The sequence below is a fragment of the Oncorhynchus masou genome, chromosome 12, assembly GCF_036934945.1.
Source record: "Oncorhynchus masou masou isolate Uvic2021 chromosome 12, UVic_Omas_1.1, whole genome shotgun sequence".
Taxonomy (NCBI): domain Eukaryota; kingdom Metazoa; phylum Chordata; class Actinopteri; order Salmoniformes; family Salmonidae; genus Oncorhynchus; species Oncorhynchus masou.
The window spans coordinates 53,689,750-53,716,594 of NC_088223.1; the positions used below are offsets into that span (position 1 = coordinate 53,689,750).

General features: G+C 42.0%; 2 protein-coding genes across 2 annotated transcripts; both read left to right on the top strand.

Moving 5' to 3' along the window:
* Positions 1-747: 747 nt before the first annotated feature.
* LOC135550407 (EH domain-containing protein 1-like) lies at positions 748-20,789 on the top strand. Its single transcript, XM_064981183.1, has 5 exons — positions 748-1,474; positions 11,043-11,140; positions 17,954-18,366; positions 18,504-18,668; positions 19,055-20,789. Exons 1-5 carry the CDS (start codon positions 1,086-1,088, stop codon positions 19,574-19,576), a joined length of 1,587 nt encoding a protein of 528 aa, XP_064837255.1. The 5' UTR covers positions 748-1,085; the 3' UTR covers positions 19,577-20,789.
* Positions 20,790-20,917: 128 nt separating this feature from the next.
* LOC135550408 (adenylosuccinate synthetase isozyme 2-like) lies at positions 20,918-26,588 on the top strand. Its single transcript, XM_064981184.1, has 13 exons — positions 20,918-21,178; positions 21,785-21,887; positions 21,985-22,053; positions 22,161-22,211; positions 22,309-22,375; positions 23,581-23,688; positions 23,791-23,872; positions 24,211-24,337; positions 24,438-24,592; positions 24,745-24,869; positions 25,017-25,114; positions 25,243-25,392; positions 25,493-26,588. The coding sequence occupies exons 1-13, from the start codon at positions 20,957-20,959 to the stop codon at positions 25,543-25,545; spliced, it is 1,410 nt and encodes a 469-aa protein (XP_064837256.1). The 5' UTR covers positions 20,918-20,956; the 3' UTR covers positions 25,546-26,588.
* The last annotated feature ends 257 nt before the right edge of the window (positions 26,589-26,845 follow it).

Genomic DNA, 26,845 nt, shown 5'->3' on the forward strand with positions numbered 1-26,845 from the left:
TCCTACGGTTTATAAGAAATTCCTGGTGTACCAGGAAAACACCCAAGAACTCAATGAATTTACTTTCATTTTCACAATCCAGTCCCGAGATGAGTCACCTTCATGAATCAGTCACCTTCATGAATCAGCCCCCTCCTTTTTTATTGCAGGAAAATCAGTGTTATTACCAGTCAGATGAGTTTCACAGTGTACTTGGTAAGAAACATATATTTTCATATCAGCTGTCAGATTTTCCACCTCAAATAGTAATTATTAATAGTTTATCACTGTTTGTGTGTGTGTGTGTGTGTGTGTGTGTGTGTGTGTGTGTGTGTGTGTGTGTGTGTGTGTGTGTGTGTGTGTGTGTGTGTGTGTGTGTGTGTGTGTGTGTGTGTGTGTGTGTGAGGGGACAATGTCAATATTTTGACCTCAACAGTAAACTCCATGAAGAAAGATGACTGACTGAGAATGCAGACACACAAGAACATTAGTGGGTAATGCAAAAAAAAAAAAACTTTCTCCTTGGGAAAATGAAACAAAAAAAATTCCCTAAATAATTCCATAGCTGTTTTTCCCAGGAGGAAAAAAACATTTAGGGAATTATTAGGCTACATTGCTTCAATGTAATTTGCTCAAATCAAGGTTGTAATAATTGTGAACGATAACAGTTTATTAAATGTCACTAACAAGTCAGACCAGAATGGTTGGGGTTTCCCTTTCGAATTCATAAAGCATGTGCTCATCAGACTTGTAGAGAGGGGGCTTTTAATTTGAAACCAACCCCTCTTGCATTTCCCCCATAAATTGACTAGCCTTCTGACGTTCCACTAGGAAAGCTCGACACCGGATTTGTGATTGTAGAAGCACAGAGGAGAGGGTGTCTTCAAGGGAGTTTCTTGGTCTGCTGTTAGCGAGCCTTGTAGTTTCAGTTCGAGTGTTAGTTAGCTAAACAAGGGTAGAAGGCTAACACATTTACTCATTCAAACGTATTACCGCGTCCGGGACAGCCACAGAGTCGTTAGCCAGCGATATCATCAACTTTACTACATTGAACAACTTGATTGAGACGATAAGTAAATCCTACAATAGTTCTGAATTCGGGCACCATGTTCAAAAGGAATGGCAAGAAGGACCCAGAACTAATCCAAAATGTGTCGGAGGGGCTGAAAAAACTGTACAAGACTAAACTCTTTCCCTTGGAAGACACCTACCACTTCCACGATTTCCATTCACCGGCTTTGGAAGATGCCGACTTTGACAACAAGCCTATGGTGCTCTTGGTTGGCCAATACTCCACGGGTAAAACCACATTTATCCGGCATCTTATGGAGCAAGATTTTCCCGGGATGCGGATAGGGCCCGAACCGACCACCGACTCGTTCATAGCGGTCATGCATGGAGAGCAGGACGGGCTGATCCCAGGCAACGCTCTAGTAGTTGACCCCAAAAAACCCTTCAGAAAACTCAACGCTTTTGGCAACGCCTTTCTTAACAGGTGAGTCCCAGTCCAGTGTAACCAGCTAGATTGCAAGCTAACTAGGATAACTGGGAATGTTTTTAATGAATCCCCCAGGGAATTAAAAGGATGTGCTGAGTTAGCCCATTCATTGTCGCTAACTACGTTTAGCGCCTATTTAGGATAGTATCTTCTGGCCTGGCATGTTTTGTTAAGAGCCCCGGCGCTCGGACTGAAAGTTAAAACGCATCGCTTTCGGTAGTGTTTTGGAAACATAAGGAACGTATCTTTCATATCAGCAAAAAAATACAAATATTTTGTATAGGATTAGGATTCCCAGGCGGCTTTATAGACAGTAGACTACCTGTGTAAACCGAAGACAGAAGCCACATATGTGTTCACTGAAAAATACTGTTGACTGCAACTGTTAACCTGACCATTTCCAGTAAGTGTTTTTATGTTGCGTTTGTGATATGAAGTATAGCGCTTTATGTTTCTAGAACCTACTGCAATTGAGAATCGATTCACGTTTTAGGTGGTGTAGTTGGTTGTTTTGGCTGCCAGAGTACGTTCGCCTCTGAACAGAATGTGTACGTTTCTTGGACTAACATGCTAACCACACCGTCGCGTGCATGAGCGTTGCCAAATAAATGTACACATGCATGTTATTCAATCATTGCACCCACACTGCTGGTGAGTGTCTACGTAGCCAGGCATTAATATAGTTCTTGGTTCTATTCGTGACGCTTGATGCAATCCAAGTCCCGCCTCTCCCATCTCCTCATTGGTTTTTAGAAGCATATACCCACGGTGGGTGATTGAAAGATGAACTGTGGACCACACTCCAGTTCAGTTGGTGGTAATGCACCTTAAAGGTGGTTACCAACTCCCCTATAAAGTCAGAAGCCTGATGGAGTAGAGATTGCTAGAAATTAGTTTACCCTTTTTATCTGTGGATTAATTGTCAGAGTAGAGGACCTTGTGCATTTCAGATAAAATAACAACCTGAGGTTTATATCCCAGGACATATTAGCTAGCAACGACAAGCTAACTAGCTAATTTGCCATATATTTTTTTATGCTTTTCAACTTTCTCCTCAAATTAATATAGTTGGTTCAGAGTTCGTTTTGATATTTCAAACTGTGTGTCCTGATTGTGTCTGGTGTGGGTGGTCAGCATGTAAGCAGTAATGTTAGGTTAATTTTGTCCATTACTGAGCTAACACTGTTAGAGGATAACTAGCTATCTTAGTTAGCAAGCTCCTCTGTAATAAAGGTCAAGTAGAGGTGTGAAAATCATTGGAATCATTAACTCTATGTAAACAATAATATTAAATTAATATTTTAACAAATTAAAATGACAGTGCAGTTATCACAACTACCACTAACTGGCCATCATAAAACAAAACATTTTAAATTAAACAAGTACCTAATGCAACAATGTTTTAATGTTAGTATGAGGAGATACGCTTCTTTCAAATGATTTTCCGCGGATATAAAGCGCTCCGCACGGCATCCTTGTTAACAGTTGGAAAAATTGTATTGCGTCCATGCAGAAATCAATGGGATGCTCAAGGAGGTTTGTTCATGCAGATCCAGGAATACCGACATGCAGGAACCCCCCGCATTGCGAGCCGCAATTACACATTATTGCGATCATTAGGGGGGTGTTCATAAATTCATTCAGGCTATCTATTCTGATTTCCAGAGCATTCTCGTCTGAGTGTGCCAGAGTGCTGAATAACTGATGAATTTACGAATGTGCAGCACCCGTTGAATATGACCGTTGTCAGTAAATATCTGCAAAAAAAAGCCATCAGCACAGTTAGTCAGCAACGCTTTAGATAACAGCCTAACCAGCTCTGCTCGGTCAAGTTAAACAGTCAGTGAGGTATTCTCTCATTTATGTCTGGAAGTAGCCAGCAAGTTGGCCAACCTTAGCCAGTTAGCTTGGGTGCTTGACTGCTGTTAAGGTCAGAACACTTGGATCAACGCTACACCTGGCCAGAGCATCCAGTGTGCTCTCTGAATGCTCCAAGAGTGAAACGCTCTGTCTCTTCATAAATTCAATCTGACAACGCTCCAAATTTACAAACGCCCAGAGCCCTCACACTGAGTGCACTGTGGCACTCCACAGTGAATGAACACACCCTAGGAGAGTCACACATTTTCAGCTGGCCCTTTTAAAGGATGGGCTGTTACTGGTGTAACTGGGCACTCCCTTTTCTGTGATGAAAAAAAATCTCTGATTGTGGATGTCTTCCTAGCAGCAGATTGTTTGAGTTTTCTGCAACCAACATTGAAACACAACCTAGCATGTGAACAAAACGATGTAACTGACCAAGAAATATGAGGACAGTCACACTATTAGCCTTTCTTGTCAATTTGACCAACTCCTACATGTGGACTAAAATTCAAAAAACATTATATACATTCTGACCCGCCAATGACAATCTACCCGTATTTGGCCGGTGTTAATTTCCAACCCTGATGTTGTCTTCACTGCCCTGATGTCATATCTAGAACCAGACTACAAGATGCCATGTTGAAAAAAAAAGAACGTGATGCCTGGATGGAGAAATTGTACAATGATTGTTTTGCGAGTACAACGCGTGAGCCCTGAAACACCATACGTGGCGATAACAGACTGTTGGATGTATCAAGACGCATCACTGCAGTAAGCCATCACATTGATGAGAGGTGGGACATGATGTCCCATGTACTGAGAACATGGAGAGGGACACCGCAGAGAACCGAAAACAGCATTAACTACCATCGTTGCTGAGTGGGTGGAGGACAGCAGTAAGGTGAGCACTGACTGATAAGTAGCCAGGACTTTGAACTGCACTGCCCTCTAGCGGTTATACGCCGGAACATATCTGAATTGTGAATTCATGTCATTTTTATCGTTAAAAGATAACAAATGGCAGTTTAAACGTTAAGAGCAATTGTGCACATCCCTTGTCCAAGGACAATCCTATCTTATTTGTCAGCGAATCAGTGATCCTTGAATTAAAAAAAAAAAAATCTCTTTGTATTCATGTATTTTTTTTAAATTAATTGTTTGTCTTCGGATCAGATGTTCAGTGTGTGACAGTATGGGAGGGGAGTGGCTGTCAGTTTGCGTTGAACTTTGAAAAGCCCCCTCTGGTCTGCCCATGTCCTTTGACTGAGGCTGTTCATGCAGTAAACTTGTTAGCTTGACCAAACACACTTTTCTATCACCTCTGCTTTTATAATGCTCCCATACAGACCTATGTATGAAAGAACAGTCTAGCCTGAACCTTGCGCTGACCCTCAGAGAATATGTAATCTATTCATTACACTGTATGTAAGTAGGGTACTTATTGTAGAATGTCACCTCTCTTCAGTGGTCCCATAGAAACCAAGGAGCAGTGCATCCTCTCTCCTGGTACAAACTGCCGTAGTGGCTGTCTGGTTCAATCAATTATTAACTGACATTGCTCTCATAGCTACATTGATTCCCACATTACTGGAGAATACCTGGACAGAGATTCTAGTGTTTCCTGACCAACTATTGGGGTTTAACTGATGCCAGAAACATACACTCATAAGTCTGTAGTGGTTGTCTGTGGTATGAACCTTTGCTTCACCAAAACTGTTTGCTCATAACCATTGCTCTGCTGAATCATTTTACTTGCAGCAGTCTACAGTTTGACAGTGCAATATTCTCCATTTTTTCAGTCTTAAATTCCAGCCTTCTCCCCTGCTCTGACAAACACCACACCAAGCTGTTTTATAGTAACCGTTCAGGATTTATTTCCTACACTTTGAACAAGTAAAACTAGTTACACATTGATCTGTGCTACTGTAGCTACATTTTGTGACTACTCAGACTGTGTGCAATCACTTTAGCATTCCAGTAGTGCATATGGAAAATGAAGTGTTTTGGTGTCGGATGAAAAGCGGATGCTGTATTTGTTATAATGCTGATCTTTTGTGAAATAGTATGACTTTTCTGGTCAAAATTGTGGGTGTGTCACACCTGTGTTTGTAGCACTGTTCTGCTCACCTATTTTCAATCAGTTGTGCGTTTCCTTTTGGTGTGAACTAAACTGACATTAGCCTGCCTTTTTGAAGGGGTCAATTTGACAGCCACTCTAAGAATGGGATCCTCTGTATTGAAAGTCATCCATCATGACTGACTTAGTGTGGAGGGAGTGGTAATGCTCTCCTGTGGAAGCAATGATGAAATGCTACAATAGTTCTGACCAGTTGTGTTTATACTTGGCTGTGTGAGGCTGTTACCACCCTGCCTAAAACATTTCACCCGGTTAATTCACAATTTCAGTGTATAGGCTAACTCACTTCTTTTGGGCTGTCCAGATTTTGTTTTCTAAATCATGAAAATTAAAAGTTAGGACAATACCCAGTAAATATTGTCTTGCCAATACACTGTAAGTTGTAATGTATAAATGTGTGTTTGTGGTACATTGTACTGAGCTGACTGGTTAACCAATAGTGTTTCAAGTTTTTTTTTCCTGGATCAAAAGGGGGTGTAGGTGGTGGGTGCCGTAGGGGGTGTTGCAGAGGTCGTGGCAAGTTGGCTCCTGAGTGGCGCAGCGGTCTAATGCACTGCCTTAGGGCTAGAGGCGTCACTACAGACCTTGGTTAGTTTCCAGGCATAATCACAACTGGTCGTGATCGGGAATCCTATAGGGCGGCACACAATTGGCCCAGGTTTTGGATGGGATAGGTTGTCATTGTAAATTACTTTTTTCTTAACTGACTTGTCTGCCTTTTGAATAAAATAAAAAATAATTGACGCGGTCAGCCTGTTGGCACGGCTACAGTTTAGAGAATTTGAGTCCCCCGTCTTGGCAGTGTAAACTTATTTTTTAAAATCCAATTTCCTGACTCTACAAATTTCTCCATTGAACTGAGATGTTTTTGTAGTTTTTATAGCAAATATCTTATTCTACAGATTGGCATGCAGCTGAGAGAATGTTGCAATTAAGGCTAATTTCCTGCAATTATATGCCTTTTGCCATGCCTAAAGATCTTTTGCTCAAACATGAAGTCAATAATGCTAAAATCATGTTTTTTGGAACTTGAAATTTTCTTGAATATCTAGCTAATATTTGGATGATGTTTAATTCTCAGACTATTTAAAAAAATTAAGGTCCATTATCTTTTCGACATACTTTATCTGGTTTCAGTTTTAAATTTACACCTAAAGCATTTTTCCATCATTACCAAATATTACAAAGGCATAAATATCCCTGCCATTTTTGTCTGAGGTGGGTCGACTGGTCAGGCTTTCAGAGCGGAAAGACCGGAGTCAGTTCTGTACTCCAGCTCTGCCTTGGCAGAAAGAACTCATACTGACTCAGCTGTTTCGCTCTCTTTCCTTCAAACAGCAGGCAGCTCATTGTGACCATAACGTATTTCCTTTCACTCTTGGCAATCATGCACTGTCATCCATAACCTTCCATTTTATCCAGCCCCACTCTGCATCTCTAACCTAACATTACTCCAGATGCATAAGGAACCTTTCAGGGTGGTGTATGCTACTGTATGTCTGTGCCTACCCCGAGTCCATTTCTCGGTTTTGAGTTTGCAGCTCACATGAACAGAACGCTTTGGCAACCGAACCAAGGGAATGCCAGGAATTCTGGATGAGAGTAAATGTGGTAAAAAGAGGGAATGGAGACTCAGATGAGACTCAACATGGCTGGGGAGAATCGGAGGGAAACATCCAAGAAGGGTGTGCCTCGTGCTTCCTGGCTGGGTGATATGTGGTTTAAATTGCGGCGTTAATGTGTTTTTGTATGACTACAACTGGCAAGTAAAAATAAATATTCCCATCATGCGTGGTGAGGTAATGTTCAGTTGTATTATATCACTCCACTGAAGGCCCTTCACACAAGACTGCTACGTTTTCATTGCCTGACAGCAGATCTGTAAGTCTGTCTCGATGAATGTCTCTACCAAGTGTACTGAGGGTGGAGGGGAAAATGAAAGCTACTTCAAGTACATGCCGGTGTTCATAGAGGAATCATGTGTTCAGCGTCTGGTGTTAAGGACTAGTTAACTGCCCAACATTTCTACATGTGATTTTGAGCTCTCTTTAAATAGTTTTCTAGCATAGTGGACAAATGATTTGGGTATGCTCGTTGTCTTGAGTGTAGCATATGGTTTTGTGCCTCGATTGGAGGGTCTCCAAAAAGTCTATTTCTAGAGGAGCTGGAAAGATCACATACAGGCTTACTACTTATTCTTACAAGACGTAAGATGTTGGAGAATGTAGGTTTGCGTCAAAGCTTCCAATAATTACTTGTCTTCCATACACCTGATCCGCGGTTGTGAGGCCGGTTGGACATACTTCCAAATTCTCTCAAACTAATTAACGTTCAATTCTTCGGCACCAGCTCTAGTGGACATTCCTGTGGTCAGCATGCCAATTGCACGCTCCCTCAGCTTGAGACATCTGTGGGATTGTGTTGTGACAACTGCACATTTTATAGTGGCCTTTTTATTGTCCCCAACACAAGGTGAACCTGTAATGATCATGCTGTTTAATCAGTTTCTTGATATGCCCCACCAGTCAGGTGGAAGGAAATGTCAAATGCTCACTAACAGGGATGTAAACAAATTTGTGTATTTGAGATGGGTTAACAAAGTAGACATTGAATATCTGTTTGAGCATGGTGAAGTTATTAATTATGCTTTGGATGGTGTGTCAATATACCCAGTCAATACAAAGATACAAGCGTCCTTCCTGACTCCGTTGCCGGAGAGGAAGGAAACCGCTCAGGGATACACCTTGAGGCCAATGGTGACTTTTAAAAACAGTTAGTTTAATGGCAGTGATAGGAGTACACTGAGGATGGATCAACATTTTAGTTACTCCAGAATACAAACTTAAATGAAAAGTAGTGAGCCTGTACAGAATAAAAATATTCCAAAACATGCATCCTGTTTGCAATAAAGCACTAAAGTAAAACTGCAAAAAAATGTGTCCTGTATACAAAGCGTTATGTTTGAGGCAAATCCAACACCACTGAGTACCACGCTTCATATTTTCAAGCATGTTGGTGGCTGCATCATGTTGTGGGTATGCTTGTCATCGGCAAGGACTAGTTTATTTTTATAAAAAAAAAACTCCCTAAGCTAAGCACGTGCAAAATCCTTGAGCCAGGTTTTCCTCGGTCTGCTTTCCAACACACTGGCAGACAACATAACGCTTTGACGTTTTTAGTCTAATCGAACCCACAAATGCTGATGCTCCAGATACTCAACTAGTCTTAGGCCAGCTTTATTGCTTCTTTAAATCGGCACAACAGTTTTCAGCTATGCTAACACAATTGCAAAACGATTCTCTAATGATCAATTAGCCTTTTAAAATGATCAACTTGGATTAGCTAACACAATGTGCCATTGGAACACAGGAGTGATTGCTGATAACGGGCCTATATAGACATTCCATTAATAATCATCTGCTTCCAGCTACGATAGTCCTTTACGACATTAATGTCTGTGCTCTTACTGATTTAATTTTATGTTATTTTAATGGACAAATGTGCTTTTCTTTAAAAAACAAGGGAATTTCTAAGTAACCCCTAACTTTTGAACGGTAGTGTATATTGACTCTGGTGTGACTACCTATGTAAATTTGATATTCAGATATTTTTGCTAATTTATTGAAAAATGAAATACAGGAACAGGTTTTCACTTTGTCATTTTGGGGAATTGTGTCTAGATGGGTAAGGGGAAAAATCTATTGGAATAATGATACCTGTTATAAGTGCGTGACTGTTAGTGGGGAAAAATCTACTATAAATTCAAGATTTTTACAGTGTCTAGTCTGGTAGAAGCTTAGTATTTATTGAGTGCTACCACAGGGTGGAGGTGTTTCAACATATCTGCCAGGGAGGGGCTATTAAAAGATTAATGCAAAAAGAGTCCCAGATTTACTATCATTGGACTCTCCCCCTCACACACCCCTTTACCCACTCTTATCCAATGTCTTAGTTCCACTAATGTTCCTACGGTTTATGAATATTCCTGGTGTACCAGGAAAACACACAATGAGTCGAACTTTCGTTTTCACAATCCAGTCCCTATGAATCAACCCCCTCCTTTTCATTGCAGGAATATCAGTGATATTAGCAGTCAGTGTTTTGGTGAACTTTAAGAAATATATTTTCATATCAGTTATCAGATTTTCCACATCAAACGTGTAGTTTCACTCTGTCAACATTTGGACCTCAGTCCGTCACCTTTCTTCATGGAGTTTACTATGTGAGGCACACAATAACAAATCTAAGTGGAGGGTGGATAATAAGAACACGTATGCATTCTTTGGAAACACTTCAAATTAGCCTAAATAATTCCCAAATTTTTGGGGGGAGAAAACATTTAATGTATTAATTCACCGTTTATCATATTTCCATATTTTAGGCCATACTGCTTCCATTTCATTCGCTCAAGGTTGTAGTAAATGTGAATGCAAGAATCTGTGATATTACCAGTCAGGAGTTTCACAGTGTACTTGATAAGAAACATATATTTTCATATCAGCTGTCTGGTAGAGAGTGGGGGCGGGGCGTTCATGCAGATGCAGGAATACCCACATGCAGGAATGCCTCGCTTGCGGGCCACAGTCACACATTGCATTCATTAGAGGTGCGTTCATAAATTCACTCTGGCTATCAATTCCAATTTCAGAGCACTCTCACCTGTGTGCCAGAGTGCAGAATAACTGATTGAAAAGGAAGCTTGTACAGAATAAAATTATTCCAAAACATGCTTCCTGTTTGCAATAAGGCACTAAAGTATAACTGCAGAAAATGTGGCAAAGAAATTAACTTTAGCCCTGAATACAAAGCGTTATGTTGGGGGGCAAATCCATGACATCACGGAGTACCACTACATATTTTCTAGCGTGGTGGTGGCTGCATCATGTTATGGGTATGCTTATCATCGGCAAGGACTAGGGAGTTTTTTTAGGATACAAACTAAGCTAAGCACCGGCAAAATCCTAGAGGAAAACCTGGCAATCTGCTTTCCAACAGATCTGGGAGACATTCACCTTTCAGCAGGACAATAACTGAAAATACAAGGCCAAATATACACTGGAGTAGCTTACCAAGACGACATTGAATGTTCCTGAGTGGCCTAGTTAGTTTTGACTTAAATTGACTTTAAAATCTATGGAAACTTAAATGGCTGTCTAGCAATGATCATCAACCAACTTAATAACGCTTGAAGAATTTGAATAAGAATTATGTGCAAATATTGTACAATCCAGGTGTTTAAAGCTCTTCGAGACCTACCAAGAAAGACTCACAGCTGTAATCGCTGCCAAATGTGAATCTAACATGTATTGACTCAGAGGTGTGAATACATATGTACATTTTTGTATTTCATTTTCAATAAATTTGAAAAAATATCTAAACAGGTTTTCACTTTGTCCTTATGGGAAATTCTGTGTAGATGTATTAAAATCGATTTTCCCTTATCCATTTTGAATTCAGGCTGTAACAATGTGGAATAAGTCAAGGGGTATGAATACTTTCTGGAGGTACTTTTGTGGTTAAATACTGCAGTTATTGTGTAGTTAAACATTGATGCCTTTCTCCCAGGTTTGTGTGTGCTCAGATGCCCAACGCTGTATTGGAGAGCATCAGTATCATTGACACCCCAGGAATCCTGTCTGGAGAGAAGCAGAGGATCAGCAGAGGTTGGTACTTAATGGTACAATAAATATAGGCTGTTAAGGTTCTTTTGATTTCCCCATCTCTTTCTTTTTGTTCTGCGTCCTTCTTCCCCCTCTCAATGACTCTCCTTTTGCCCTCTTCCTCCATCTTGATCCTTGATTCTGTCTCATGATTTATTTATTTTTACTGAAAAAGGACCACAGTTCTACTTTAAGGTTGGCCGGTCCAATGATCATGTAATGTGGTCAATTTCATTTAGCACGTTTTTGTGTCCCTGAGAATGCAGATAAATGCTGTAGACATTTGGTACATCCTAGTGAAGCAGTGAATGATCTGCATTACAAGGCCTGTGTTTATAGCCATCCTATTTCATATTACTGCTGAACAGCCTCTGACATTCTGAATTCCTGCGTGATCTGCGTCAGACCACTGCCTCTCATGCATGGTTCTAGAGCAAGTGTATTGGCGAGTACTGTGAAGAGAGAATGTCAGAACCTCCCCCTGCCGTACACCATGACGACAGAATGGGTGTGAGTGCCATCCCACTGTGAGAAATGACCTGACAGAGGGAGGCTGCCAGGAAACGGTGGTGGCCTCTGAGGGACAGAGGTGGAAGATGGAGGGTAAGAAGAGAAAAAAAGCTGACTCCTGGGCAGCAGTGTGGCACAGCTATTAGGGAAGGTTTGCCACTTCAACTCAATGAGCCTGGAACCTTTTTGAATTCATCCAAAGCATAAATTGTTCTCTAGGGCAAGTTTTTTAACTTTTTCGAAGTCAGTGAGTCTTACTCTTTGCCCTCTACCCTTCACCCCAGTGTGGTTGCGAGTGATGGGATGTGTGTGCCTCAGACCATCACCTGTGCGATGTCTGTTAAGAGCCACAGCAAGCCAGACAATGGAGTTAGCTGAAGAACAAAACAGAGGTTGTTATTTACACTAATCATAGGTGTTTATGCTTAATTTGTTTCACCCTGGTCCGAGCATCCTGGGTGAAGAATTGTTGGGCTCGCCCAACTGCTACTGGGTCACCTCGGGTGGAAAAACACTTCCTGGGGACATAAGAGATGTGATGGTAGGGAGAAAGTGAGAACTTAGTGGGGCTGTCTTTTATTTTTATTACAACCATGGCCAAATAAAAGTAGACTTGGCATGTTTAGAACTCTTTGATGTTTGAGTGCTGAAGGCAGGAGATCAAATGAGTGTTTGAAGTCCAGGGGAATTAAAGAGAATCGAAAGATGGTGTGCTGTACCGTACTTACAAAGCACTTAACTGTAGATGGGAGTCAGGGACTGGGATGTTACGTTGGGCTTTCATACACTTCCTGGAGCGGATTGAACACTTCTCTTAACCCACTGTGGGCTATAGTAAATCACATGCATGCTCACATGACCACAGAACTGAAATGGGGAAGATTTGAATTGACATTCCTACACAGTATATTGAACCATGATGCAGTACTGAGGTTACAACATTTTGTAAAGTACTTATTGTGGTCAATTCAGTGCCGTTTATTACAAAGGGGAAGCCTTGCTACAGTCATTACTCAATGATGGAAAATTAGGTGGTTGGTTGTAGTTAATTCAGTTTGAGTTCTCTCTAGAACACACATACTACTATACACAAAGACGCGTGCTCGCACACTCAAACACAGGAAACCCACACCACAGTCAATGTAGGGTCACTGCAATATACTTCCCCATTGTCCCTGTGACTGGATCACAAATTCTCTCATCCCACTCAACTACTTTCCCCTTTATTTCCCACCATTTTTTCATTTATGAATTCATCTAATAGGGTCTGTCAACAGAATGTCTGTTGGCCATCGTAGTGTTTTATCAGCCTCAAAGTGATACTTGTCTCCATTTGCCCTGGCTCAGACCTTGCAAGGGCAAGTTAATAATCTCCTCAAGTCTTCTGACTCCATCTGTCTGCTCCACGGCTGCTTTACATTTCTGTTAATCGTAAAACTGTGGCCTGCTTGACAATATGGAAGAGGGGAAAAAAAGCATACGCTATTTGGCTGCCTTACTGTTGGGGTGTGTGTTGGACTTTTCCTTTTAAGGACTTTCCCCCGGGAGGATTCCAGCAGTGAATCTAGGCTACTACTTCATCTGTGAAGGGGAAGGCAGGTGAATGAGGCGATGTCCTTGTCACTCTAGCGTATCTTGCAAGGTTCAGTTAGACAGACCGTTCATTATTTACTGTATACATGGTGAAGGTCCTCGGTGACTCCAAGCTTTCTCCCGGGTGTCGAGTGTCAATAGCATTCCCTCACACTCAGACAATTCTTGGCAAATTTAAGGCTGGTAATTAAAGGGGTTGCTGTGTCTGCTGTCAGCAAGTGAGCTGGAAGAGATTTGAACCCATGTGGTTAACCGGTGACAAAAGACAGCTTATGCAACGTGGCTGGTTCCTTAACCTTAAAGGAGGAGGCGTGGTCATGTTATTGGCACTTTATGCCTGTTTTTATTTCAGAAACATATAAAGTTTGGTTTTCACATGCATACATACACACAATGAACCGTTTAACCGGAGGCCATACAGGATTCCAAAATATTGCAAAAGCAGGCCCTTTGCAAACAAATGGGTCATTAGTCATTGAATTGTGGAATTCAAATGCCCATTCTGTGAACACATTCCTAGATCCTTCCTCTGTTCTAAGCCTTTCTGTTAACTGGAGAGGGGATGCTGTGTGAATGGGCCGTTGGTGTGGAGAGATGACTATTTCCCATAGTGATACAGGGGAGATAGTTATAAGACGTGTGTCGTACTGCCCAGGCTCCAGTTCGATCAGCCAGGACATTACTAATGTTTCTCCCTGGTGGCAGGGGGGAAAGAGTTGAGTTTGTGGCACTACCATGTACCAAAGAACCAGTAATGTAACTCATGAAACAAGGCCAGGCAGTGGGATTCATGACCTCTGACCAACTAGTATAAGTCAGGAAGAGGACCACATTGTAGGAAGTGATGACAGTGAACCAACCACTGTCAGTCTTAAACAGTGCCTGATGTCTTACCGTGTACGTGGCCAGATGCAAACAAACAGGCCTGTTGCTATTGGACATGCAGCTAAGCATGTCTTATTTCTGAGCCCTGCAAGGATGGTCTCAAATTCCTATTCTGCTGTATGCTTCATAGGCGCCTGAGTATGACACTGACTTTCTCTGCCAGATCAGCATGCAGTGTTCATTGTCACCCTAGGTACTTCCCCATTTCTTTCTATCATTACATTGAAATTAGAAATCATTTTTGTCAATTCCATGCGTGTGTTCATCACGGATATTTCCTTTTTGGAAAGGTGAAGGAAGAAGGTATGCTGTGCCGAGAAAGCAAAACTGAAAAATACCTTCCGTTTAGATGCACTTTCACCTCAACCAATTAGCTCCATCAGGGTTGGGGGCAATTTCAGTGATTCACCCGATACAGACAAGGTCAAGGGTCAACGCTGTTTCAAGTCAAAGGGATTCATAAAATGTGTTCTCTTCAACTCCACTTCTCTCACAGCTTCCATGAACTAAAGATAATGCCTTTTTTGTTTTGGGTAGGGCTGACACAAGTCTGACGTACAGTTGATTGGGTGGTATGTCCCTTTATCCCCCTTGTGATTGCTCTCATCTTTTTTACGTCAAGTTGGCCTTTATTTCACCAGAGATAGGTTACTAGGTTCAAATATGGTGTGGTAACAATTAGAGGTCGACAGATTTAATCGGAATGGCCGATTTTAAATTGGGGACGATTTCAAGTTTTCATAACAATCGAAGATCTGTATTTTTGGGCTCCGATTTGCCTATTTTTTTATTTTTTTTAAATACTTTTTATTTAACTAGGCAAGTCAGTTAAGAACACTCTTATTTTCAATGACGTTCTAGGAACGGTGGGTTAACTGCCTCGTTCAGGGGCAGAACGACAGATTTTCACCTGGTCAGCTCAGGGGATCCAATCTTACAACCTTACAGTTAACTAGTCCAACGCAATAACGACCTGCCTCTCTCGTTGCACTCCACAACGAGACTGACTGCCTGTTACGCGAATACAGTAAGTCAAGGTAAATTGCTATTGCTATCTAGCATTAAACTTCTTATAAAAAAACAATCAATCATAATCTCTTAACTACACATGGTTGATATTATCTAGCGTGTCCTGCGTTGCATATAATCTGACTGAGCGGTGGTAGGCAGAAGCAGGCGCGTAAACATTAATTCAAACAGCACTTTCGTGTGTTTTGCCAGCAGCTCTTCGTTGTGCGTCAAGCATTGCGCTGTTTATGACTTCAAGCCTATCAACTCCCGAGATGAGGCTGGTGTAACTGAAGTGAAATGGCTAGCCAGTTAGCGCGCTAATAGCGTTTAAAACGTCACTCGCTCTGAGCCTTGCTCTGCATGGGTAACGCTGCTTCGATGGTGGCTGTTGTCGTTGTGTTGCTGGTTCGAGCCCAGGGAGGAGCGAGGAGGGGGACGGAAGCTGTACTGTTACACTGAAAATACTAAAGTGCCTATAAGAACATCCAATAGTCAAAGGTTAATGAAATACAAATGGTATAGAGGGAAATAGTCCTATAATAACTTCAACCTAAAACTTCTTACCTGGGAATATTGAAGACTCATGTTAAAAGGAACCACCAGCTTTCATATGTTCAGAGCAAGGAACTGAAATGTTAGCTTTCTTACATAGCACATATTGCACTTTTACTTTATTCTCCAACACTTTGTTTTTGCATTATTTAAACCAAATTGAACATGTTTCATTATTTACTTGAGGCTAAATTGATTTTATTGATATGTATTATATTAGGTGTTCATTCAGTATTGTTGTAATTGTCATTATTACAAATAAAAATTAAATCTGCAGATTAATCGGTATCGGCTTTTTTGGTCCTCCAATAATCGGTATCGGCGTTGAAAAATCATAATCTGTCGACCTCTAGTAACAATTAACCTTCAGAAGAAATGGGAGGAATTGTGACAGGCAGTGGTGTTTTCTTCTATCGCCTCATGTAGATTTTATATCCCGGTCTTTTATTACCAGCATATACCTCTTTAAAGTGCGTAGAGATAACGAGGAGCTGTTCTTGTGGACTCTTGACTTTGCCAGGTCACGCCCTCATTGGATCGGTGCAGAGATCACACATCCTACCAACATCGACACAAAAAGACTGATGGAAGACTACCTTTTCAGTATTTCACTAGGATTAGATTCACAACTAGTTCTGTGCTTTGTCATGTATTTGTACATTTTACATTTGCAGTAGCTCATGGGGATCCTAATAAACTAAACTACAGCCAACATATTAGCATACTCTGTGCTTATTATCCTAGTGAATAACATGATTCTAACCAACTACTGTACTGTTTTAATTGACACTCATTGTTGAATCTAGTCTCTGGACATTCTCCAGTTGCTAATGATTAGTTGAGCACTAATCTTGGGACAGACAGGAAAAAGGAGGAAGGTCAGGTTTTACACAACACACAGGTGGATGGCTTTATAGGGCTTCTCTTCTGGTTTAATCAGCAGAAGTTAGATAATAAATCAATGAGCAGGTACACCTTACTTTGGTATTTGATATAAAGGAATAGCTCTGCAACTTTCCCAATGGAGCTCTAATGTATGTGTGATGGGAAGAGCCGGTGAGATGTACATTTTGTTTCTCGCTGTTTAAATAGAACGCTGAGTCAGACTGCTCTCTGCCTTGTACATCCCAAACCCGACTTAAAAATAATACTAAAAAATTAAACTGTGGTCGTTGTAGTTTCTAATAAAGGGATTGGCCACAACTACGTTCAGTATGACTATCAGTGTTTTGTCTCCACCTCCAGCACAACGTGCCAAGGCAGTGGTGCCCTGCTGCCCTATAGCACAATTCAGAATGAACAAATAACTGTTCTAAGGCGAGGAAGAGGTCTCTTTGTGGGACCAGTGTCTCCACTGCACAATTTATGCTCCAAAGGCTCTTTCCTGTTTGTCATTCAGGGGGGATATGTCAACGTGTGGAGGTGGGTAGAAGACATCCCGTAGAAATAGAATGGACCCAGCCTAATACATTTAAAACATTACTGAATGTCTTGTTTTGATGGGATAAATGTCATGCATAAAGCATTTGATCTCATTCAGTCTTGATTTTCTTTTGCATGCTTGAAAACCATGAATCCTGTACTATTCTGAACTGAAATATAAGTTAGGCTTAGTGTTCAGCAAATTGTGCTCCAGAAAATGACATGTCCCGACGCTTATCTTTTTAGAACGTGATGAAATTGGAGGCCTAAACTTGCTTGCATCATCACATCTATTTCATAAGGCTTTACTAGGTGTGTCAAGTGACATGAAATGGATTCCACTTTATCCATTTCTATGCTCTGTCGGTCATGGGTAAAGAGCACAGCTCTGCTCTGGGCAGTGTGAGGGGAAGGAAGATGGAGGGTATTTAGTCAAGGTTTTCCTGGCAGAGGAAACTCATTTTGTCTCGCTGTGAAATATACCTGTTTTGGTATCTAGCTGTGTCTGTTGCCGTGTGGAGCGGGACCATAGAGACCGGATAAGCTGGAGTGGCACTGGAATCTGAGCTGATTGATATGCATAGAGAAACAAACACACACTTACTAGGAGCGGCTCACACATTCTAAATCAAGTTGGTGTGGATTTATCTGCATGTTTTCACTCTTCACATAATCACAGATCCAATAAACTTGTTGGACTGTAATTTGTTGACCACATCTCGTACCATTTTCATTTGATTTAAATGCTAAACTTCTGATAAAAGAGTAATTCCTATGGATGTTTTGACGATTTCATACCCCTTATGACAAAGCAAACACCATTTTCCTCTTTCCTCTCGTCAGGCTATGACTTTGCTGCAGTGCTGGAGTGGTTTGCAGAGCGTGTTGACCGCATCATTCTGCTTTTCGACGCCCACAAGCTAGACATCTCGGATGAGTTCTCTGAGGTGATCCACTCCCTGAAGAACCATGAGGACAAGATGCGGGTGGTTCTGAACAAGGCTGATCAGATTGGCACACAGCAGCTGATGAGGGTCTATGGCGCCCTCATGTGGTCTCTTGGTAAAATTGTCGGTACGCCAGAGGTGATCCGGGTGTACATTGGTTCTTTTTGGGCTCAGCCGCTCCTGGTCGCAGACAACCGGAAGCTTTTTGAGGCAGAGGAACAGGACCTTTTCAAGGACATCCAGGGGCTACCTCGGAATGCTGCTCTGAGGAAGCTCAATGATCTCATCAAGCGGGCTCGACTCGCCAAGGTGAGACCTAGGTCTTAAATGTTGGGTTTATTAATAATTATCTCTGGAATCAATTACTCTACTGTATTGTATAACCCTCATTGTGCCAAAAATCTGTGTTTAGGACCAGATGATTAATTTAGTCTTCCTCCCTCAAGGTCCACGCCTACATCATCAGCTCTCTAAAGAAGGAGATGCCCAACATGTTTGGTAAGGAGAATAAGAAGAAGGAGCTGATTGCTAACCTGGGGGAGATCTACACGAGGATTGAGAAAGAGCACCAGATCTCACAGGGAGACTTCCCCAAACTAGCTAAGATGCAGGTACACAAATATACATTATTTTTCCAAGGGGGGTAGTAATTATGTTAAAGGAGAACTTCAGCGTCAGCTGAACTCGTGAATACCTTTTTTTATGTCTCTGCGTGCAGTTTGAAAGAAGTTTATAACTAGTGTTAGTGCGATGACTGGAAGTCGATGGCAACTGCTAGCATGCTAGTCTATACCGTAGACTTAGTCATTGCACCAATGCTAGTTAGCTTTGGCTTGCAAAACTACCTCTAACTTCCTTCATACTGGATGCAGACATAAAAATGGTGTCCATGAGTTCAATCCCGAAGTAGTGATATCAGTAGTTGTGATGAGCGTTGCAGATACCTTTGCTTGACTAGAACTCCCCTGACCTCATTTCACCTTTTATAAACACACAGGAGATCTTGGCTAACCAGGACTTCAGTAAGTTCCAGGCAGTGAAGCCCAAGCTGCTGGAGGCTGTTGAGGACATGCTAGCCAATGACATCGCCAAACTCATGACCCTCGTCCGCCAGGAGGAGGCAGCCATGCCCAGCCAGTCAGTCCAGGGTGGCGCCTTTGAGGGCACCATGAACGGGCCTTTCGGCCATGGCTACGGCGAGGGTGCAGGTGAGGGCATTGATGAGCTGGAGTGGGTGGTGGCACGAGACAAACCCACCTACGACGAGATCTTCTACACCCTGTCTCCTGTCAACGGCAAAGTGTCAGGCGCCTTGGCCAAGAAGGAAATGGTGAAGTCCAAGCTGCCCAACACAGTGCTGGGAAAGATCTGGAAGCTGGCCGACGTAGACAAGGATGGATACCTGGACGATGACGAGTTTGCCCTTGCCAACCACTTGATCAAGGTGAAGCTTGAGGGGCACGAGCTTCCCACTGATCTGCCAGAACACCTTATCCCTCCCTCCAAAAGGGGACTGTAGAATTGTAATTCTTTCATATATGGGCAGGCCTGAATAAATAGATGGTGGCTCAGAGGTTTTTCGGAGTGAGTGGGATGAGTTAAAAGGGAAAGGTGCATTTTTGGCCAAAGTAAATGTGAGTTTTGAGGAGAATCATTCTGGTTAGGGTGTTGTCTTACGTCAAATGGCGCAACAGCCGTCTGCATAACTGCATGTTGTGTTAGAATGATTCCATCTGATGTGAGACAATGGAGGGGGTGGCGGTCTGGGTAGGGCTATGATAATGGTGTTGGGGTGAAATTAATGTTAGACTGACTATGATTAACATAGTCCATTCAAAGATAAAAATGTTAATGTCTAACTTCACCTGAATCCCTTATATTCCTGAGTACTTATTTGTCTTACCATTTATCTTTATCAAAATGCCTTTGTAGTTATCATGTATCAAGTTCAATCTCCACTTTGGGACCTGCTGAATTTATTGTGCTTCAATTTATTGTATGGCCAGTCCTTTTTCATTTTTTTTCTCACGTCACAGGTCACTCAACAAATCAAATGATTACAAAGAAATAAGGGTAACTCATAAACATTCTATTTAAACCTAGTCTTCCATTAAGTTTGATTTGTGTCAGTGTAGTCAATTGTTTATTCTATTTACAGATTTATAATCAAAACCATTTATCTTTAGCTTTTCCTAACGCCATTGTAAAGCTAAGTATTCTTAGTCTGAGGGAATATAGATACATTTGTATTGTCACGGATTTAACACTGACAAACTAGTGTCATGGACGACCTTGACTACCTGGTCTCTTTTTGAACATCTCAAACGCTCCAGTAAACCATATATTATGTAAAGAGAAATGACATGTGATCTAGTTTATGCTTAACTTTGCAGTTTTATCTCAGATATCCAGCCCATACTCCGAGGCTTTCCAGTATAGTGCTTTCGATTGCAACAACAAAATATTGTCTTTCCACTCACTGGTTCCAGGGAATGGTTTGGGCATACAGTATGCATTGGCAAGATATCTGATCAAATGTATTTATGGAAAATCAATTAACGATTTGGGGCACAGTACCACTTTAAAAATCCCAGTTTGATCCCTGGCAGTTACATCTAGCCTGCAATGCCAAAGTCGCTTAAGTATTGTATGTAGAGGTGGCTCTAGCCCTCAAATGTTAATATGTACATTGTTTTTTTTGTCTCTTCTGAAATAAAATGTTTATTCAAATACATTTGTCTGCTCTGTTAAGACTGGATCAAACATTGCCCAGTAAAAGCCCAAATTCGTAGTTCAGTACCTTTCTGCCTGCTTCAATTGAAGTAGGATCAGTGTGAAAAAGCACACTTCCTTTAAGAGAAACCCGCTCATTTCATCTTCCGGCAACGCACAGAGCAGCATGGCAGCAGATAGCACAATGCCTAATGGCCAAGAAACGGCCTTGAACGGAGAGCCTGCTTTCAAGCGACCTCGGGAGAATGGACAGGTCGAGTCCCTGCGGACTCCGAAGGAACCTCGGAATAAAGTAACCGTGGTCCTCGGTGCGCAATGGGGAGACGAGGGAAAGGGGAAAGTGGTTGACCTGCTAGCAATGGACGCAGACCTAGTATGCAGGTGTCAGGTACGTAGCTAGCTATGCTGACTAGCAACCTAATGTTCGCTAACCCAGCAAAACACACGGCATTTGAACTTCACAAAAATACGGAAGTCGTTAGGCTGCGTTAGCAAGGCCTAAACACAACCAATAACTAGAGTATAACAATATTTAGTAATCTACCTATTAGCCACATCATGCAAGCCTACAAACGAACTGTACCGTGGTTCGCTAGCTAAACTTGCTGTCTAGTGTGGTAGCTGATAACGACCCCCAACAAATGTGTAATCTAGAGATTACTAGCTATAGTAGTTACGAAATGGAGTTATCGAGATCCTTCTCGGCTCCCGTGGTGAAACACTACCTACATTGGTTTCATTCGACTAACTTTGACCTTGTGATCAGTGCCCGATTTGCAGTCAAGCTAGATAATGGCACTGGCTGCTGCAACAGAGAAGTCCAAGGCATTAGGATGTGTTGGATGGCCCATGCTAGTGTGCAACGTGTCCATATGTTGTACTACATTTCCGTTTTTGTTGCCGTTCAGATAATGCCCTACCAGTTGGCTGCTAATTATTAACAGAACTGTGCTTGTGCACCTCTTGGTTTTCATGTAAATATTGTCTCATCCAGGGAGGCAACAACGCAGGCCACACAGTGGTGGTGGACTCTGTGGAGTATGACTTTCACCTGCTGCCCAGCGGAGTGCTCAACAAGAAGGCTGTCTCATTTATTGGTGGGTTGACCCTCTCACTGGCACTTCAGCCTCCAAGCTGCTTTCACTTATTTGGATTCCTGTTCAAGTCATCCCTAACTGAACTGGTTATCCACAGGGAACGGGGTTGTGATACACCTGCCTGGGCTCTTTGAGGAGGCTGAAAAGAACCTGCAGAAAGGCAAAGGTAAGTATTTGCAACAGAGGCTTGCAGGAACGATGAGGGATAAAAGGGTGATGGATGGATGGATGAATGAAGTGGAACAAGACCTGCAATTTGTTGTCTTTGTCCAGGACTGGAAGGATGGGAGGAGCGGTTAAAGATTTCTGACCGTGCACACATTGGTAAGTCTATGACTTGGTTGTATGTTTAGCAAACCTATGGTTTAGTGTTTTGCAATTACATTAATTTACTATTTTTCTTTGCCTCATCTGTTCATAGTGTTCAACTTCCACCAAGCTGTTGATGGGATCCAGGAACAACAGAGACAGCTACAGGCGGGAAAGAAGTGCGTGGGTTTTACTGTATGAGAAAGTGATGAGTATCTGGGCTCATATTTATAAAGCATGTCTGAGTACGAGTGCTGATCTGAGACTTTTTGTGAAGAAGAGCCCTCTTAATTTTACTATACGATTAAAAACATCACCATGTGGAGATTTTTAAATACACTACAGAACCAAAAGTATGTGGACACCTGCTCATCAAACATCTCATTCCAAAATCATGGGCATTAATATGGAGCCCTCCCCCCTTTGCTGCTAATAACAGCCTCCATGGACTTCGCTTTGTGCAGCGGGCATTGTTGGGCTGCAACAGGAAAGAACATTCCCCAAACTGTTGCCACAAAGTTGGAAGCACAGAATCTAGAATGTCATATGCTGTAGCGTTAAGATTTCCCTTCGCTGGAACTAAGGAGCCCAAACCATTATTTCTCATCCACCAAACTTTACAGTCGGCACTATGCATTGGGGCAGGTGGCGTTCTGGAATCTGCCAACCCCTGATTTGTCTGTCGCACTGCCAAAGCGTGAAGCGTGATTCAGCACTCCAGTGAATGCGTTTCCAGAGACCAATGGCAGCGAGCTTTACACCACTCCAGCTGACGCTTGGCATTGCGTATGGTGATCTTAGGCTTGTGTGCGGCTGTTCGGCTTCAGCACTCTGTAGTCCTGTTCTTTGAGCTTGTGTGGCCTACCACTTCGCGGCTGAGTCGGTTTTGCTCCTAGATGTTTCCACTTCACAATAACAGCACTTACAGTTGACTGGAGTATGTCAAACTGACTTGTTGGAAATGTGGCATCCTATGATGGTGCCGTGTTGAAAGTCACTGAGCTCTTCAGTAAGGCCATTCCACTGTCAATGTTTCAATGTTTGTCTATGGAGATTGCATGGCTGTGTGCTCAATTTATACACCTGTCAGCAACGGGTGTGACTGAAATAGCCGAATCCACTAATTTGAAGGTGCGTCCACGTACCTAGTTTTATTATTTGCAGAAATAGGTGATTTTATTAGTTGTAGGCCTATTAGTAGTTGTGGACATTTGGACACTTGAAAACGAGATCCTACAAAATGTCAAAAATAAATATGGTCCGTGATTGCAGCTATTAAAAAATGAATTCATGGTAGCCTTTCTAAACTACTGCCAAGGCAGTATTGTATATTCCTTCTGTGGCACTCCTGAACATCCACTATCTGTTTTTGTTTGTTTTCCAGTTTGGGAACCACCAAAAAGGGCATTGGACCTGCCTATTCTTCCAAAGCTGCTCGTAATGGACTGAGAGTCTGTGACCTTGTGTCTGATTTTACCGTCTTTGAAGAGAAGTCAGTACAAAAATTGTTAAGAATGCATGGTGATGCTTTCAAGCCTTAACTTTATTTAAGTCATTGATGTTGATTGCTAGTGGATGTCCTTTTCTTCCACAGGTTCCGTGTGTTGGCAGAGCATTTCTTGACTATGTACCCCAACCTCAATGTTGACATTGACAATGAGCTGCAGCAACTGAAGGTAAAAAAGAATATTGCTTGAATGACACATCTTTACTTAAATAAAATGTTGGACTTATCCAACACCTGCCCAGGATGCAGTCAGGGATGCTAGTCCAGTTATGTCTTGTTTATGAGGGGTCTCTTTATGCAGGTTGGTACCGTCTCAATTGAGCTGGTTCCTTGCAGCACAGCTCTTGATAGTCTTCCAGTAGAGAACAGAAAATGTAAAGGGAAGATGCTGAGGTTTCTCTGATCCAGTATGTGTTTAGTCACTGATTTTCCTTCTTTTCCAGGAGTATGCTGAGGTTTCTCTGTGATCCAGTATGTGTTTAGTCACTGATTTTCCTTATTTTCCAGGAGTATGCTGAGAGGTTGCGTCCGCTTGTAACAGATGGGGTGTACTTCATGCACAAGGCCCTCACTGGGCCCAGTAAGAAGATCCTGGTGGAGGGAGCCAATGCAGCCCTCCTGGACATTGACTTTGGTGAGAACAGAAGGGGTTGAGATGGTAAAATGATTATGCTCCTCTGCTGTTTGCCATTGGAATATAATTTGAAGGAAGTGGAATAATTTGTATTTTTCAGGTACCTACCCATTTGTCACATCCTCTAACTGCACTGTTGGGGGAGTGTGCACTGGCCTGGGTGTGCCCCCGTCCTATGTGGGGCGGGTGTATGGTGTGGTCAAGGCCTATACCACCCGGGTAGGCGTAGGAGCTTTCCCCACTGAGCAGGACAATGTGAGTGGACAGAATTTGTTGTGCGGAATCAATGTTATGTGCAGCATGAAAGTCTTGCATAAACATACTGTTTATTCCAGTACTTCATATTTGCATTCAGTTTTTACAGTGAATCCCAGATCTGACTTGTTGTTGTGTTGGTTGTGGTCCAGGAGGTGGGCAACTTGTTGCAGTCCAGAGGGAGGGAGTTTGGTGTGACGACGGACCGGCAGCGCCGCTGTGGCTGGCTGGACCTGATTCTGGTCCGATATGCCCACATGGTCAACGGCTTCACTGCGTAAGGCTCACTCTCTCCTCCTCCTTCTGTTCTTCTTTCTGGATATGTGTTCCATACTGTATGCATTGTAATTATTGGAGCACAGTGTTCACCCTCCACAATGTTGATTCCATAATCATGTTTGACACGACTGTTCCTCTCCCACAGCATCGCTCTGACCAAGCTTGACATCCTGGACACGCTGTCAGAGATCAAAGTCGGTGTAGCCTACTCTGTTGATGATGAGCCCCTTCCCAGTTTTCCTGGTAAATTTCTCCCTGTCAGGGAGGACTAATCTGATCTTGTTCTGTTCACTTTACCATTAGACACACTTGATTTGGCTTGACCTGTGTGCTGGGTAGCCTCCCATCTCATTCTTTATCTCCCTCTGTAGCCAATATGGACGTACTGACACGGGTGTCCGTGAAGTATGAGACGTTACCTGGATGGTGCTGCAGCACTGAGGATGTGAGGTGCTTTGAGGAGCTGCCCCCTCAGGCACAAAGCTACATCCGCTTCATCGAGGACTTCTTGCAAGTGCCAGGTTAGTCAAGAAAACGAGTATGGGGATTAAGCAGCCTTACTAAAACAGTCTTATTTTCAATTGCTCATATATTCACTGTGAATTTTGTTTCACTTTTCAGTGAAATGGGTTGGAGTTGGGAAATCCAGAGAGAGTATGATCAAGCTGTTCTGATCATTTGGGGGTTTGGTAACTTATGGTCCATTTGGGTTTCTCTCCACCACAACAGCTGCTTCGGACCATAATGATGTTTTGTTGATGAATACTTAGATGACTATAAACCTTGGGTTAAAGTCCCAACGTCTGTTCTGCAGAAAATAAAACATCACCAGCAACGTTGTTAGTGAAACGTGAAGTAACCATTTGAGGTTCACTTTCGCATCGACTCTTCGGGAACAGTAATGCATAACTTCCATTCCATAGATTTCTTTAGTTCTGGTATGAAAGACATTATTGGTGTGTTATGGCGTTCATCCTCCGTAGCTAGTAACCATCCCAGGCTTCCATCAACCTTTTCATTCCATTTCATTGAACTATTGTAGTAACACAAGTTTTTACAACCCTGTAGGAGTTCGTAATATATATTTTTAGGTTTCTTTTAAATTTTAAAATGACCTCACCTTGTAGTAAATGTTTTGCACAAAGGTATACTTATGAATTGTATCTAGTTTCCCAGAGTCAGATGAACTGGTGGATACCATTTGTATGTGTCTGGTATGAAGGAAGTTGGAGGTAGTTTCACGAGCCAATGCTAACTAGCATTAGTGCAATGACAGGAAGTCTATGGGTATCTGCTTCATTTGACTCTGGGGAAGTAGATAACGGGCCTCATTGCCAAAATCCCTAAGTATCGCTTTTAAGAGTCTTGATACTAGACCAATGTTTAGAGGCCTCGTAATTAGGTATTTCCATGAGCTGGCATGTTGTGTGAATGAATTATAGGCATGATTTGAGATGCAAAAGAGATGCTGTCTGAAAGCCTTAGTTTCATATTAATCATTAAGATCAAGAACTTGGGATTGCACACGAACACACTGGTTGGTATTTAGAAAATGTAGAAAACCTTGGAACTCCACATTAATAATGTATATACAAACTACAAATATTTTCCATAACATTTCATTCAGTGTAATCCAAAAAGGAAACAGTATGCTTATTCTCACCTGCTACAACCTTAAAATGATCAATAAAATAAGTGTCATTGCTTTTCTGTTTGAGTTTTTTGTTAATGATAGTATCTATCATGTGTATCATTGTTTACTATCTATCATTGTTTACTTTTCAATGTATGTGGAGTAATTGGTCTGCTATCCAATAAGTCAATGATATGCTTCTTTCTTTATAAATAAGTACATTTTCAAGACTATGGCTGTGTTCCAGTGCATTCAAATCAAATTTTATTTGTCACGTGCGTCGAATACAACGGGTGTAGACCTTGCAGTGAAACACTTACACGCCCTTAACCAACCATGCA